Raw genomic sequence first — 14,453 nt, 5'->3', positions numbered from 1 at the left:
TTACTCTAAAGATCACATAAAAGAGATACGGTGCACAGTTCCATATCAACAGAAGGCCTTATGTGGGCAAACACAGGATTGAGTATAGAATGAGCCTGACCTCTTCCTCAACCCCATCCCTAATTTTCTCAGCTCCTATAGAATAAGGCCAGTCTCCTGAACATTTTTATCACCAAGTCAAGTTAAAAATCTCAGGAACAATACAGTTTCTCCTATGGAATGCTGCAAACATACCATTACTTCTCTAGGACACCTCCCCACTTTCACTCACACACATCCCCAAATCAATATGTTCCCACACTGCATGGGACACCAAGGGAAAGTTAGTCCTCAGCTTGCACAAATTAAAGCTTAAAGGAAAAAGAAATGCTTCCTCTGCCAAAATGGAACACACTCCCCCAATCTTCCCTCCCTTTATTTTCCCAAAACAATAAACAGGAGGAGCTACATAAGAATCTTACACGTTTATTCAAAAAGATGTAGTACCCCCCATGGGGGAGAGGGGAGCAGACATCAGGACAAAGTTGGCAAAAAAGTCAATCAAAAATACCCCCAAAAATACAGACATCCCCTATTCCCAGGGGAGCAGAATTTTTGGTATTGAATTCTTATTCAGACATTTAAAAAAAATTACATGGCTGGGCCCTGGGGAGGTAGGCAGCCGCTGTACAGTGTCACCGCTACACAAGACAGCCTGGGCCCCACACCTACAGCTAGGAAGGGGAGACAGGCAAGGCTAGTTACTTCTTGGCTTTTGCCGAGTTGCGTGGTGGAGTGACTGGGCGCCCTCCAGGGTTCAGGCCACTGAACTGGCCATATTTGCCCTTGTTCTTGTCAGCTGGTTTCAAAATCTGTAGATGCAAAGGAAGTGGGGAGGGGAAGGAGAGAAGAAGAAAGGGAAGTTTAGATGCTAGAGAGAGTTTAAGCACCTCCTCTTGCAACCTGACACTGAGGAAAAAATAATTCCATCTGAGCATCATGTTAATAAAACTTTCAAAGTGATGACTGAGTCATTCCTTTGCCAAGATTCCAGTACTTCAAAGCACACATCCCCCAATAATTTAATTTGAGGATTTCTGTTATGCTAGATGGAGATGAACTGGATGGAGATGAGCTGCAATTTCTATATACAGTGGTACCCCGGGATACGAATTGACCGCGTTACGAAATTTCCGGGGTACAAAAAAGTTAGATTTAAAAAAACTGTTCCGGGTAACGAAAGATTTTTCGGGTTACGAAAAATCATTTCGGCGCGTTTCGGCGCGAAATTCAAATCCGAAGCGCGGCTAGCGGCTTTCCAGCGGCTTTCCAGCGCCTTTTCGGGTTGCGAAATTTATCGGGTTACGAACGGCGCCGCGGAACGAATTAAATTCGTAACCCGAGGTAGCACTGTACAGATGCTTTTTTCCCCTGAAGATAAAGGGGGGGGGGGGGGAGAAAAGAAAAAAGAGAGAGCACCTCATCAAACAGTACTGATTTAAAAATAAAGAAAGAAATACATAAAACAGTAAGGGGGCCTTATTATAGAGCATCTGGAAATTTGGGCATCTGGAAAATCCAAGATAGGCAGGTGTCTTCCTGCTTCATCCAGATTTCTCCAGACAGACAGGGAAAATCTGAAGGGAAAACAGTAACTAACACCAAGTGAACGCAATTGTGCAGAATACTGTAATGACCTTTGGTCAGATGCAGCTCCAGTTGTCTTCATATCTTGCCTAGCAACATGGGGTGGTTAGAGTTGAGGAAGACATGTCCCTGGCTCCCCTCCATTTCCAACCCCACCACCCCCACCTTCATTTTGGTAAAAGGCTATTTAATGGGGTGCTCTCTACTAACATGCATTTGACATTTCAGTGTACAGTGCTCCCTCCCTATACATGGGGGGATCCATTCCGGACTCCCCTGCGTATGGGGAAATGAGTGTATGCTCAAGTCCCATTGGAAATAATGGTGTGTGCTTGTGGTGGTGCACGGGGCAGGTACGTGCCTCATTACTTCTAATGGGGATTGCCTTCCACGTAAGCTCAAAGCCACAGAAGGCATACCCACCTATGGGGAGGGCCAACTATTATTGTAAGAGCTTTCCACAAAGACCAAAAGGTGTAACATTTTGAAGTACCAATGTTTTTTTGTTTCCTTTTGCCCAACCTTCAGTCTGATGAAGAGTTCTGGGGAACTCAAAAGTGTGATCATGCTTTTGAAATTCTGGTTGGTCTTTTAAAAAAAAAAAGTAATTATCTTTCTTTGAATTTTGGATTCTACTTCCAATCCCTCCTGCAATGGTATGGAATCCAGAAGACAAAAACTAATTAAAAAGTAAGACAAGAGAGGTTTCCCCATGCAAGAACATTAACAAGCACTTGGCAAACTAGTTACTGTAACACAGACACATACACATAGATACACAGAGTGCTTGGCCACTTAGGTATCCCTAGTTACTTTGTACAGAAACACAATCTTGTTACAGAAGCCATTGCAGAGATTCATCATAAAATATTCTGAAAAGAAAACTGATGATTATGCCACTTCAAAACATTTTAAGTCAAACACTGGATCTCTGGATGCTAGTAAAACAAAACCTACCCTGAAAGCCCAACCTCTACCCACCCTAGGCTTCCAAGTTCCCAAAGTGAACAGCAATTCTAATAGAGAGGACAGCTGAACAAGACCCCACGCACAACAGTCTTTACCTGGAAGGAACACATAAGAGTCTCATCCACACTCATCATTGCACCGGCATTGTCAAACTCGCCACAGTAGTTTGGAGCAGAAAAGAGCGTCACCAGTTGCCTCTTGGCAAAAAACTCATAGCCATCTTCTACCACCTATGATGGACACCAAGGGAGAAAGAGGTGTCAAAAGATATAATTAGTGAAGTCACTATACAACTCGCTCACACTCCCACCCTCCACTGATGTTCTGTTTCCCTACTTTGTTCAATCCCCTTACCATTGTGTAATTTTTTCAAGCTCTAAACTTTCCTAATCTGTCTTTGCAACTACCCTCCCCACAACCACCATCGATTTCAATATAGAGAAAACATTGCGATTTTTTTTTTTTTTTTTTTTTTTTACAAAAATGACAATACTCTCCAAAGAGTATCCACACCTTTTTAGCTGGCTACCTATTGCAGTCATGGATTCCCCAGCTCACACACTGTATGTAGAAACTACCTGCCCTCCATGGATGTGGTTTTGTCACCCTCTTACTTCCCACAGCCTGCCTCATTGGTCTAACCTGATGTGCTCGGCAGATCAGATCCAGATCATGTTTGTGGAGAAATTTGGCGACAACTTCCGAGCCAAATGTGAAGGAGACACCACGGTCATTCTCGCCCCAGCCCTGCACATCTTTATCAGGATCAGACCAAAGTAGATCACAGAGCAGACCCTGGTCAGGCACATCTGTGGGTCTCATGATCCGCCGGATCTGTTCCATGGATTGGAGGTCAGGAGAGAGCCCTGGAGGAAAGATGGATGTCATCAAACTGCCAAGCAAGATGGTAGTGCTAAATAGTCCATTCCCATGTATTCCTTGCCTTATGCCATGAGCTTCTCAGCACCTCCACACGTTGATCATGCAGAATTTTAGCCCTCTGCCCCATTCGTATATCTCTGGTCCATTTGTAAAAAGCACTGAAAGTCAGTGTGGTGTAATGGTCTTGGATTTGGGAGATCCAGGTTCAAATATCAACTCACTCATTAAACTCACTGGGTGATTTTGGGCCACTCACTGATAGTCTAATCTACCTCACAGTTTTGTTTGTTGTGAGGAAAAATGGAAAGGAGGACAGCAATGCAGACCACATTGAACTCAGTGGAGAAAAGGCAAGATATGAGTGACTATGAAACAACATAAACCAGCATGATGTAGTAATCTGAGTGCTGGCCTAAGACTCTGGAAAGGTATGTATGTTGCATGGCTTCAAGTTGTTTCCTATGGTGAACTTCAGGGTTTATCACAGGGTTTTCTTGGCAGGTTTTGTTCACAGGGGGTTTCACTTTTACCTTCTTCTGAGGCTAAGGGAGTGTGACTTGTTTCCATGACTGAGCGGGGATTCGAACACTGTTCTCCAGAGTCATAGTCCAACACTCAAACCACTACATCACACTGGCTCTAGGAGTCTGGAAATTCAGGGCTTAAATCCTCACTCAGTCATAGAAACACAATGGGTGACCTTGGACAAATCACACTCTCTCAATGTCCAACCAATGTTGCCTGCAACATTTCTTTTCCTGTTTATACAGACTACAAATCATCTGGATAAGCTCTAGGATACGTCAGGTTTTTTGGCATGCTTGGCACCCAGACAGTAGTAGTTCTGCCCATCTTGCCCTCCAACCGACCCACCCACTCATTCCCCCTAACCCTCATCTTTTCTTGGGCTGGCCCACCTCCATGGCAGCAAAAAATCTTCTCATCAACAATGGCAGCAATAGGCAGACAATTGAAACAGTCTGTGAAGGTTTTCCAGAGCTTGATGTTATAGCGCCTTTTACCTGTGAAAAGGGAATCAAGCATTAACAAGAAGAGAACTGTTTGAGTAACAATATTCCTATAAGAAGCCACAAATCCCAAGTAACCACTTTTCTATGAGAAAGAGGCCATAATTACACAAAAGTGTAATATAGTAGTTCTGCATGCAACTACACCATGCTGAGCCTTTTAACCACTGACTGGAATGGACATGACAGAGTCACTGAAGGCCAACACCCACAGTAATTCAAGCCAATGGGGTCTTCCAGAGACCTCAGCAGCTGAGGTAATCATTTTGCATCTGGCTACAGGAACATAGCCAAACACTTCTGTGATTTCCTCCCACTTTCCATCAGGCAGGCACACACTGACCATGGGAAGAGAACTTCAGCTATTCTGCAGTACATTATGGAACGGCTTTGGTTGCTGCAGAGGGAAGAAAGGAATACCAACCTCCACAGTGAACAAAAATAGGCATATGCAAATGTTGGGTTAATTTATGCCTGCGTATGCCACTAACAGAATGGCAGCCCAGAGGAATATGAGAGAAGCTTCGTCAGCCAAAATTGAAAGATACAAGAGGGACACAGACCATTTCCAACCCAAGACTACTGTGTTCTCTTGAAGGGCAACCTATAAGGAGAAGTGTTTACATGTGCAAACCACCCAGAGAACTGGACGTGGCTGTGTACATTTGTTTGCACCTCTCCTATTCAAAGAGCTCTGTCTCTCCAACTTCCCCAGCCATGCCTGGCCACAACATGTTCTGACTAGGAGCTAGCCTTGTGCTTACATTCATCATAGAAGCCATAGATGCGGTTGATGCTGGCACACTCATGGTTTCCACGCAGCAAGAAGAAGTTCTCGGGGTATTTAATCTTGTAGGCCAGGAGCAGGCAGATGGTCTCCAGTGACTGCTTCCCCCGGTCCACATAGTCACCCAGGAAGAGGTAGTTGCTCTCTGGGGGGAAGCCACCATATTCGAAGAGTCGGAGTAGGTCATAATATTGCCCATGGATATCACCTGTGGAGATGATGGTGGTAGAAAAAACATGAGAAGCAGAGGTAAGATGATAAAAGGGTCAGCAGTCTGCAACATTCAGTAACACACCACTCTCTTTTTTCTAAGGTAAGGTGAGTAGAAGCTTGGAAAAGTGACTCCTTTTGGACTAAAATTCCAAGACTTCTCCAGTCACTGGTTATTTTAGCTAGGAGATTTTGCACTCTTTTTAAAATTCACTTTTTCAAGTCCCAGAGGAAAGTAAAGGTGCCAATGGCAGTCTCCCTTCCCTGTCATATTATCATGTTATTCCAGGAGTCGAGTGGGCAAAACACATGATGACATTCACTTACCACATATCTTGAGTGGAGCTTCCAACTCCAGCAAGATGGGTTGGCTCAAGAAGATCTCCCGTGACTTCAGGCACAGACCCCGGATCTCGTTTTCTGTCAGCTGTACATTCTTGCCTGGACGCGAGCCTTGCACTGCAAAGCAAAACACACACATGCTTGCTAACATCCCAAATACCACATCTCTCCTGATACCTGGTCCTCCACAATGCTTATCCCTTGGCAAATAGCACCCCATGCAAAGTTCTTTTTCCACCTTTATACTTCACAGACGTTATCACATCCCCAAAAGCAGAATGGCATACTTGATCAGGGATACAATAAGAACACCACAGGTACAATAAGAACAGCTACCCTCTTTCAAAGACATGCAAATCCTGCTCCTCAAAGGTCCCCCACCCATGATCACCTCCCACAAGAGGGGAAACCATTGGGAATGCTCATCACACAAAAGGCACTAAAGCTACACCACATCTATGCACTGCTTACTTTAGAGTGCACTGCAGCCCCCATTAGTCCCAGCTAGTTCAATATATTAAGATATTCTCTAGAGCTGGGATCCAGATGCTCCTATAGGTGGCTTAGGGAGTTGGGTATGTTTAGCCTGGAGAACAGGAGGTTGACCTGATAGCCTTGTTTAAACATTTGAAAGGATGTCATACGGAAGATGGAACAAGTTTGTTTTCTACAGCTTCCGAGAACAAGACCTGGAGCAATGGATCCAAACTACAGGAAAAGAGATTCCACCTCAACATGAGGAAGAATTTCCTGACAGTAAGAGCTGTTTGACTGTGGAGGAGTCTCCTTCTTTGGATGTTTTTAAACTGAGGCTGGACGGCCATCTGTTGGGAGTACTTTGTTGTGTATTCCTGCATGTCAGGGGGTTGAACTGGTTGGACCTTGTGATCTCTTCAAACTCTACAATTCTATAGTTGCTGGACTGCATCTCCCATCAGCCCTAACCATCATTCATAATGATGGATGATGAGAGTTATAGTCCAACATCTGAAGAGCCACACTATGACTGCCCCTATGGAAACTCCTTGTCAAGGAGGTTAGGCCAGTCCTTTCTGTTGTCCTGCTGCCAGACTTTCAGCCACTGACCAGCTGCTTGGGGGTGGGGGGGGGGAGAACATTTGAAGGGTGCTGCTGCATGTTTTTAAAATTAAAAAAGGCAGTTTGCTTAAAAATTACTTTAAATTTCTGTGTGTTTTAATATTTTAACTTGTTTCATTCTGTCATGACTTAGTAAAATTTTGTGATTTCAACTGAACTGATTTATCATTTTGCTGTGAGCCAGTCTGAGAGAAAGGCAGAAGAGAAACACAAATCAATAACAGCTCTCATTATCCCCAGCCACCATGACCATGGCTGACTAGGAGGAATGAGAGAAGAAGCAGTATCTGGAGGATGCTTGCTAAAATTGGCCAGCCCAGCACTCTCCAGGGGTCTGGTTAGAAAGCTCACGCCCTCGACACACCCCATACAGCAGGGTTCTTCAATGGGCATCAAAAAATGAAGAGTGGAGAAAAGCAAAAGCATGTGGCCTCCTTTGCTACAGCATTCCCCGCCTTCGGCCACGTTCATGGGTCAAGAGCAGCTTGTTCACATAAGCTGAATCAATATGCAGAACCAGCAATTGAGGCGGGGGGGGGGGGGAACTAACGCTTTCAGGGATGGCTGAGTGCCCCCAGGAAGTCTTTCTTCAGTATCTGGAACAGCCTGACACCAATAACTAGAGATGTGCAGTGGCGGCAGAAGGAAAATATGATTTTTTACAAAAAACATATGCCTTCCTCCATTGGGACGAGGAAATGGTAAAGAAAGCAGCTGAGGTTTTCTGGGAGTTGCAGTCCACCAAAAGTAACTTTTCCAAGTTCTGACTGCTATAAATAAGTCAGCTTTATACCATAATTTCAAACCAACTAACTCAGCACTCTTGGCAAAACCATACCCAGGGGTTTCCCCCCATGGCTAGCCATACTGAAAAAACCAAGGCTGACCCAGCTCTAACCAAGGCTGCATCCACATTGCAGAAATAATTGACACCACTTTAATTGAAATGGCTCAATGATATGGAACTGTTGGATTTGTAACCTGTTGTGACAGAGGAAGGTAAATAGCTCACAGACCCAGGATTCCAGAGCACAGAGCCATGGCAGTTAAAGTGGTGTCCCAATCTGGATTATTTCTGCAACACTGATACAGCCCAAGACTTGTGTATCTAGCAGGGCCCTTGGGCAGATTAAAAGCATTACAGCCTCTGCAAACTTGGGTAAACCTAAGCCAGAGAAAACAAAGGGTCTTTGGCAATGACAACTCTGGCAGCACAACCCTAAACCCACAGTCCTCTGGTACTCTCCATTCTCCTATCTGCAATAGGGAAAGCAAAGAACCAGCTCCCATTGAGGTGTTAAGGACAGTCATAGCAAGGTATATTTGTACCAGGAGAGCCAGAGCAGTGTAGTGGCTTGAGCTATGACTCTGGAGAACAGGGTTTTTACATGGAAACCCACTAGGTGACCTTGGGCAAGGCACACTCTTTCAGCCTCAGAGGGAGGCAAAGGCAAATTCCTTATCCTGTGATAGGTTTACCATAAATTGGAAATTACTTGAAGGTGCACAACAACAACAATTTGTACCAGGTGCTGTAGGCTATATTTCAGAAGATGATGCTGATGATATGAGCCTTCAAGTTGTTTCCGACTTATCATGTGGTTTTCTTGGCAAGTTTCTTCAGAGGGGGTTTGCCACTGCCCTCCTCTGAGGCTGAGTGAGTGTGCCTTGCCCATGGCCAGCCAATGGGTTTCCACTGCCTAACTGGCAAAACCATCTCTTGAATATACCTTGCCTAATAAAACCTTATGAAATTAATGGCATGGCCATAAGTCAACAGGGGATGATGCCGCGCTCACAGACACACACATACATGCACACACACTTGTGATGGTTTCTTCTTCTTCTTTCTGTATCTGTGAGACCCTGCCCCTTTATACTTGTTGGGGTTACAAGTACAGGGAGAACTGCCCAAGTACAGTCCAATTCCCTCTAGATACAGCTGCCTCACCAGTTGGCTTAGCCTCTTCAAGGGAGTTGACTTGTACTGCAGATCTTTACTGTTATTATTATTGTTGTTGTCATCATCAAACATCTTTGAACGAAATGCCAAGAGTTCTGTTTGGTGCATGAGGAAATCCCAAGAAAGGAGGGAAACCCACTTCAGGGCAAATAAGAGCTTTGGCTCAGGCCAGTCCCTTCAAAGGGGCCTCAAGCTGCTGGCAGGAACCAGGTATGTAGGCTGCATCCACACTGCAAAAATAATCTGGTTTGACATCACTTTAACTGGCATGGCTCAGTGCTATGGAATTCTGGGGACTGTGGTTTGCTGTGGCACCACAACTCAGCCCAACACAGCCTTTCCAAGGGGCCCTCTCCCCCCCATCCCTCAGTCTTACTGACTGACCAGCACTCCCAGTTCTCACCCAGGCCTCCCACAAGGAAAGGACTGGGCTGGAGCAGAGAGAGAGAGAGAGAGAGATTGGGAAAGGGGGGAAGACTAGCTAAGGGCTCTAGGCAGACCCCCAAGGCAGTTGAAGATTGCTCCACCCCACCCCCTTTGAGGCAGTTCCCCATCCACTTTCAGGCATTTAAAGGGGAGGGATCCGGGGGTTTTAGAATGTTTAACTGTATCTTGTTTTATTATTGTAATCCACTGGGATTCCGAGTGATTAAGTGGAATAATAATAATAATAACAATAATCCCCCTTTAAGGCAGTTACCCCACCCCTTTAAGGCACTCCCTTCAAGGCAGTCCCCCCCTTTAGGGCACCCCACCTTCTTTAATGCAATCCCCCCACCCCAGATTCAGGCACCCCCTTTAGGTCAATTCCCCCACCCCTTCAAGCACCCCCTTTAAGGCAGTTCCTCTCCTCCAACTCCGAAGGGGGGGGGTCTGTTTAGCCCTAATATTCCCGCAGTGGGTGAGAACCTCGCAACTCAACGCCCCCGCCACTCTCCTTGGGGGGGGGGGGGGTGCAGTATGCGTATGTCTGCATATGTATATATATATGGCCGAGTCACACTCTCTCAGCCTCTCAGCAGCAAATCCCTCTGGACAAAACGTGGCAAGAAAACCCCATGAGAGGGTGGCCACACCACACACAGACACAGACACACATCCCCCGCACTTGGCAGCCGAGGGGGCGCCAATTGGGGTCTGATGATGAAGAGGGGACTCAGGAGGAGGAGGAAGCTGCGTCGCATGCCAGGCCAGGGAGGGAAGGAGGCAGCCGGGCATCAGCCCCAAAGGAAGCGCCCCAAGGCTCACGAAGGGCCCCCAGGGAGGGCCAGGCGCCACGAAATGGAGGACGCCCCCCAAGAGAAGCCCCCGAACCCTCCCTGCTCCCGAGTTAGCCTCGAAATGGAGGAGGCTGTGGAATCCCCTCCGGGGCAGAAGGTGGAAATGGAGGACAGGGTGGCCAGAGGCCTCGCCACAAAGGAGGACAAGGCACCGCAAAGTGGGGGGATAGCCAAGCAAAAAAGGGAGGGCATCCCGGGGGTAAAATGGAGGACACGACCAAACCAAAAGCCTTAAAACATGCTGCCTAGCTCAGGCTCAAAATGGAGGACGTTTTGGAATCCTTCCTGGAAAGAAGCCTGAAATGTAGGACAAGGCCTGGCGAGGCTGCCCAGAGGTCCTGCCAGAAAGGAGGGCAGGCACCACAAAATGTAGGATATCCAAGCAAAAAAGGAGGACCTGGCCCAAGAAGATCCTCCACAAAAGAGGGCCATAAAATGCAGGACAATCAAAGGAGGAAGGGCAGGATCCGAGGAAAGGAAGCTTTAAAAGCACTCCTAGAAATGTAAATCCGTGGCTCTTTGCCAGGCTCAAAATGGAGGACGATTTGGAAGAGAAGGTGGGAATGTAGGACAAGGCCTGGCGAGGGTGGCCAGAGGTCCTCTCCACAAAGGAGGACAAAATGTAGGATATCCAAGAGAGGGAAAAGGGAGGGCATTATAAAATAAAAGCTAAAAACCACTAACAGCGTTACAAGCCCATGCTTCTTAGTCCTGCCCAAAATGGAGGACGTTTCAGAATCATCTTCCCCTGGAGAGAGAGAGAGAGAGAGAGAGAAGCCTGCATCCCATTATGATGCATTGTATGGTTGTTGTAACCCGCCTCGATCCTTCTGGGAGAGGCGGGCTATAAATACATTTTGGTATTATTATCATTAAAAGCCTTAAACCACTCCTATAGAGATAAAACCCATGTTTCCTAGTCAGGATTACAAAATGGAGGACGCTTTTTTTTGGGGGGGGGGGCAAAAAACAAACCCTGGGAGAGAAGGCTGTCTATGGAGGACGCGTCCTGGGAAAGGAGGACGCCTGGGCTCACCTTCCAAGAGGCGCCCGATGATGGAGTCTAAGTTGAGCTTCTCGCCGTCCGACATGGCGGCTCTGGGCGGAGAGGGAGCCTCGGGAGAAGCGGAGGAGGAGGAGGAGGAGGGCAGCAGCCGGCGCTTCTTCTGCTTTGCCTTCTCTAGTCCCAGGAGCAGCCGCCTCCCTCCTCCAAAGGCAGCCAGGAAGTGGAGGGCAGGCCCAGGCCTCTACATCGCCCTCTGGAGGCCGGAGGGATCAATTGGCGGCCAAGCAGCGCCAGCAGCCCAGCCTCCACTGCGCCTGCGCCAACAAAATGGGCTCCCTGCTCTCTCCCTCTCCTGAGGGGGGAAGGCCATACTTTCACACTGCTTTAACTGCCCTGACTCTGGGGGCAGTGGCTGGTTGTGGCCCCATAGGCAGAGTGGCCAGGCCTCCTCCTTTTCCCAGTCTTATAAATGTAGCCTTCTCTCCAGGAGGAATAATAATAATAATAATAATAATAGTTTTTTGTGGGTTTTTGGACTATGTTGCCATGTTGTAGAAGAGTTTATTCCTGATGTTTTGCCAGCGTCTGTGGCTGGCATCTTTGGAGAGCTCTGGGCCCACAACAAACTCCAAAGATGCCAGCCACAGACGCTGGTGAAACATCACACTCTTCTAGAACATGGCCACATAGCCCAAAAAACCCACAAAAAACTATGGATGCCAGCCATGAAAGCCTTCAACTTCTCATAATACTAATAAATTTTATTTATAGACCGCCTTTCCAAGGATCAAGGCAGTTTACAAATTAGATAAATACATAAAATACATAAACAATTTGCATAAGTTAATACATAAAATACGTGAAAAATACCTAACATGTACAAACTAAAATTGCATCCCATACCCCCTAGCTAAAAACAATCATCACATTACAATATGAATTGATTAAATGTTTTAAAAATTCCTAAAGCAACCTCTGTTTGGAGCCTGTGCCACACACACTGTGGAAATAATCCATCTTGAGACCACTTTGGCTGCCCTGGCTCAGTGCTAGGGGAATCCTGGGGATTGTACTTTGCGATGGCACCAGAGCTATCTCTGACAGAAAAAATGTTTATTTTATTGTGAAGTCAAAGGGTTTCACGGCCGGCGTCCATAGTTTTTTGTGGGTTTTTTGGGCTGTGAGGCTGTGTTCTGGAGGAGTTTGTTCCTGGCGTTTCACCAGCAGCCGTGGCTGGCATCTTCAGAGAATGCTGGCATGGGAGAGAGCATTCTCTGAAAATACCAGTCACAGCTGTTGGCGAAATATCAGGAAACTCTTCTAGAACATGGCTACATAGCTCAAAAAACTCACAAAAAACTATTTATTGCATTGCATTGTATTGTATTTATACCCCACTCTTCAGCCACAAAGGCTCTCACATGTTTCTTGCAATAGGTAGATATATAGATAGAACGTAAGCAGGACGAAGGGCCAATTCAGGGCAGGTCAGAGGGAGGGCACAGGATGGAGCAAGCCTCCCTCTTGCACCAGGGAGCTTTCCCCTTTTATTTATCTTTTTAAATTATTTTTGACAAAAATGTGCATGGTTTTTGCTACAGGTAAATAGATATATAGACAGAATGTGGCTGCCTGCCTGTTCACTTTTCCTTTCATTTCCTTGCTTCCAGCAGCAAGGCACTTTACAGGAGGCTTTTTTTCTTTGCAAATGCTACAATGCGAATGTTACAAACGTTTCTCTTTCCAATTTGGCAAATTGATACAGAATGCTTTTGCTACTGTATGTAAGGAATTCAGGGGTAGCTGAGGGAAAGCAAAGGATGCATGGCATCCTTTTCTGGCATTCCGAGGTGAGGAATTGATTATTACTATTAGTAGTAGTAGTATTACTATTAATATTACATGTGTATGAGGCACACTGGGGTGGCAAGGAGGGAGGATGCAGGATGTAGAGATGGCATTAGAATGCATTTTGGGGCAAACAGGGCCAAGGGAACATCCATAACACACAAACACACGCACACACACAGGAGGTTTTTAAATTGATTGCATTTTGGGGTTAAAAACGGGGCCAAGGGAAAAGCCATAACCTGCAGTGACCCAAATCCCCACAACACAAACAGGAGGTTTTTAGGTTTGACAAAATGTGCGCATACTGGGCGCCTTTTTTTTAAGGAGGAGGGAAAATCACCCATCCGTTGGCCAAGCGCTGTAAAAAATGTCACTTTGATGCAAGCAGAAGAGAATTGGATTAACAGCAAAGGAGGATTTTTTAAAACCAGTTACTGCAAATGTGAATTCTTTGCTAAGAGCTGCAATGGTGTTCAGGGGTAAATAACCCCAATTAAGGTATTTCGTAGTGAGCACTTGCTTCCAGAGAGATTTGGGGGGAGGGCCCCCAATTCTGCCCATTTCCATCCACGACAAATAGCTCAGTCTAAATGGGGCTTTAGTAGACCACAAGTTGAACATGAGTCATGTTCAACAGTATGATGCAGCAACTAAAAAAGCCAATGTGATATAGTGTCTAGATCAAGGGAAGTAATAATGCCACTCTATTTGGTTTTGGTCAGGCCTCACCTGGAATACTGTGTCTTGTTCTGTTCTATTCAAAAAGGATATTGACAAGCTGGAGCGTGCCCAGAGGAAGGTGACCAAAATGGTAAAGGGTCTGGAAACCATGAAGTCTTATGATGAGAGGAAGCTGGGCATGTTTAGCTTGGAGAAGAGATGGTTAAGAGGTGACACGATAGCCCTGTTTAAGTATTTGAAGGGTGTCATATTGAGGATGGAGCAAGCTTGTTTTCTGCTGCTCCAGATAATAGGGCCTGGAAGATTGAATGCAAGCTACGGGAAAAGAAATTTCACCTCAACATTAGGAGGAACTTCCTGGCAGTAAGAGCTGTTCAACAGTGGAACACACTCTCTTGGAGAGTGGTGGAGTCTCCTTCTTTGGAGGTCTTTAAACAGAGTCTGGATGGTCATCTGTCAAGGGTACTTTGATTCTGTGTTCCTGCATGGCAGGCGTTGGACTGGATAGCCCTTGCAGTCTCTTACAACTCTATGATTCTGTGTACCATTTTCTTTGACTGTCCTCCATTTTACAGTCCCTTGTCCTCCTTTGTGATGTTGAAGACACTTGGTCAACCTGGTTGAGGGAGCGTGTGTGGAAACTCTTTCAGTCTTTAGCTCGGGCTAGGCGGCCCCCAAAAATAAAGGGAGGAGGAAGGAGGAGGAAAGGAGCCAAATTATGCCAGATGTT

General features: G+C 46.1%; 1 protein-coding gene across 1 annotated transcript; it reads right to left on the bottom strand.

Moving 5' to 3' along the window:
- Nucleotides 1–449: 449 nt before the first annotated feature.
- PPP1CA (protein phosphatase 1 catalytic subunit alpha) lies at nt 450–11,452 on the bottom strand. The gene is made up of 7 exons (XM_089520578.1): nt 11,222–11,452; nt 5,830–5,961; nt 5,270–5,500; nt 4,395–4,499; nt 3,238–3,461; nt 2,691–2,825; nt 450–851 (listed from the first exon to the last, which is right to left on the bottom strand). Exons 1-7 carry the CDS (start codon nt 11,274–11,276, stop codon nt 741–743), a joined length of 993 nt encoding a protein of 330 aa, XP_089376704.1. The 5' UTR covers nt 11,277–11,452; the 3' UTR covers nt 450–740.
- Between the last annotated feature and the right edge of the window lie 3,001 nt (nt 11,453–14,453).

Source organism: Sceloporus occidentalis, unplaced genomic scaffold (assembly GCF_023333645.1).
Source record: "Sceloporus occidentalis isolate IW3139 unplaced genomic scaffold, rSceOcc1.0.p SCAF_4, whole genome shotgun sequence".
NCBI lineage: Eukaryota > Metazoa > Chordata > Lepidosauria > Squamata > Phrynosomatidae > Sceloporus > Sceloporus occidentalis.
The sequence above is the reverse complement of the archived record's forward strand: the minus strand, read 5'-3'. Positions and strand labels throughout refer to the sequence as shown.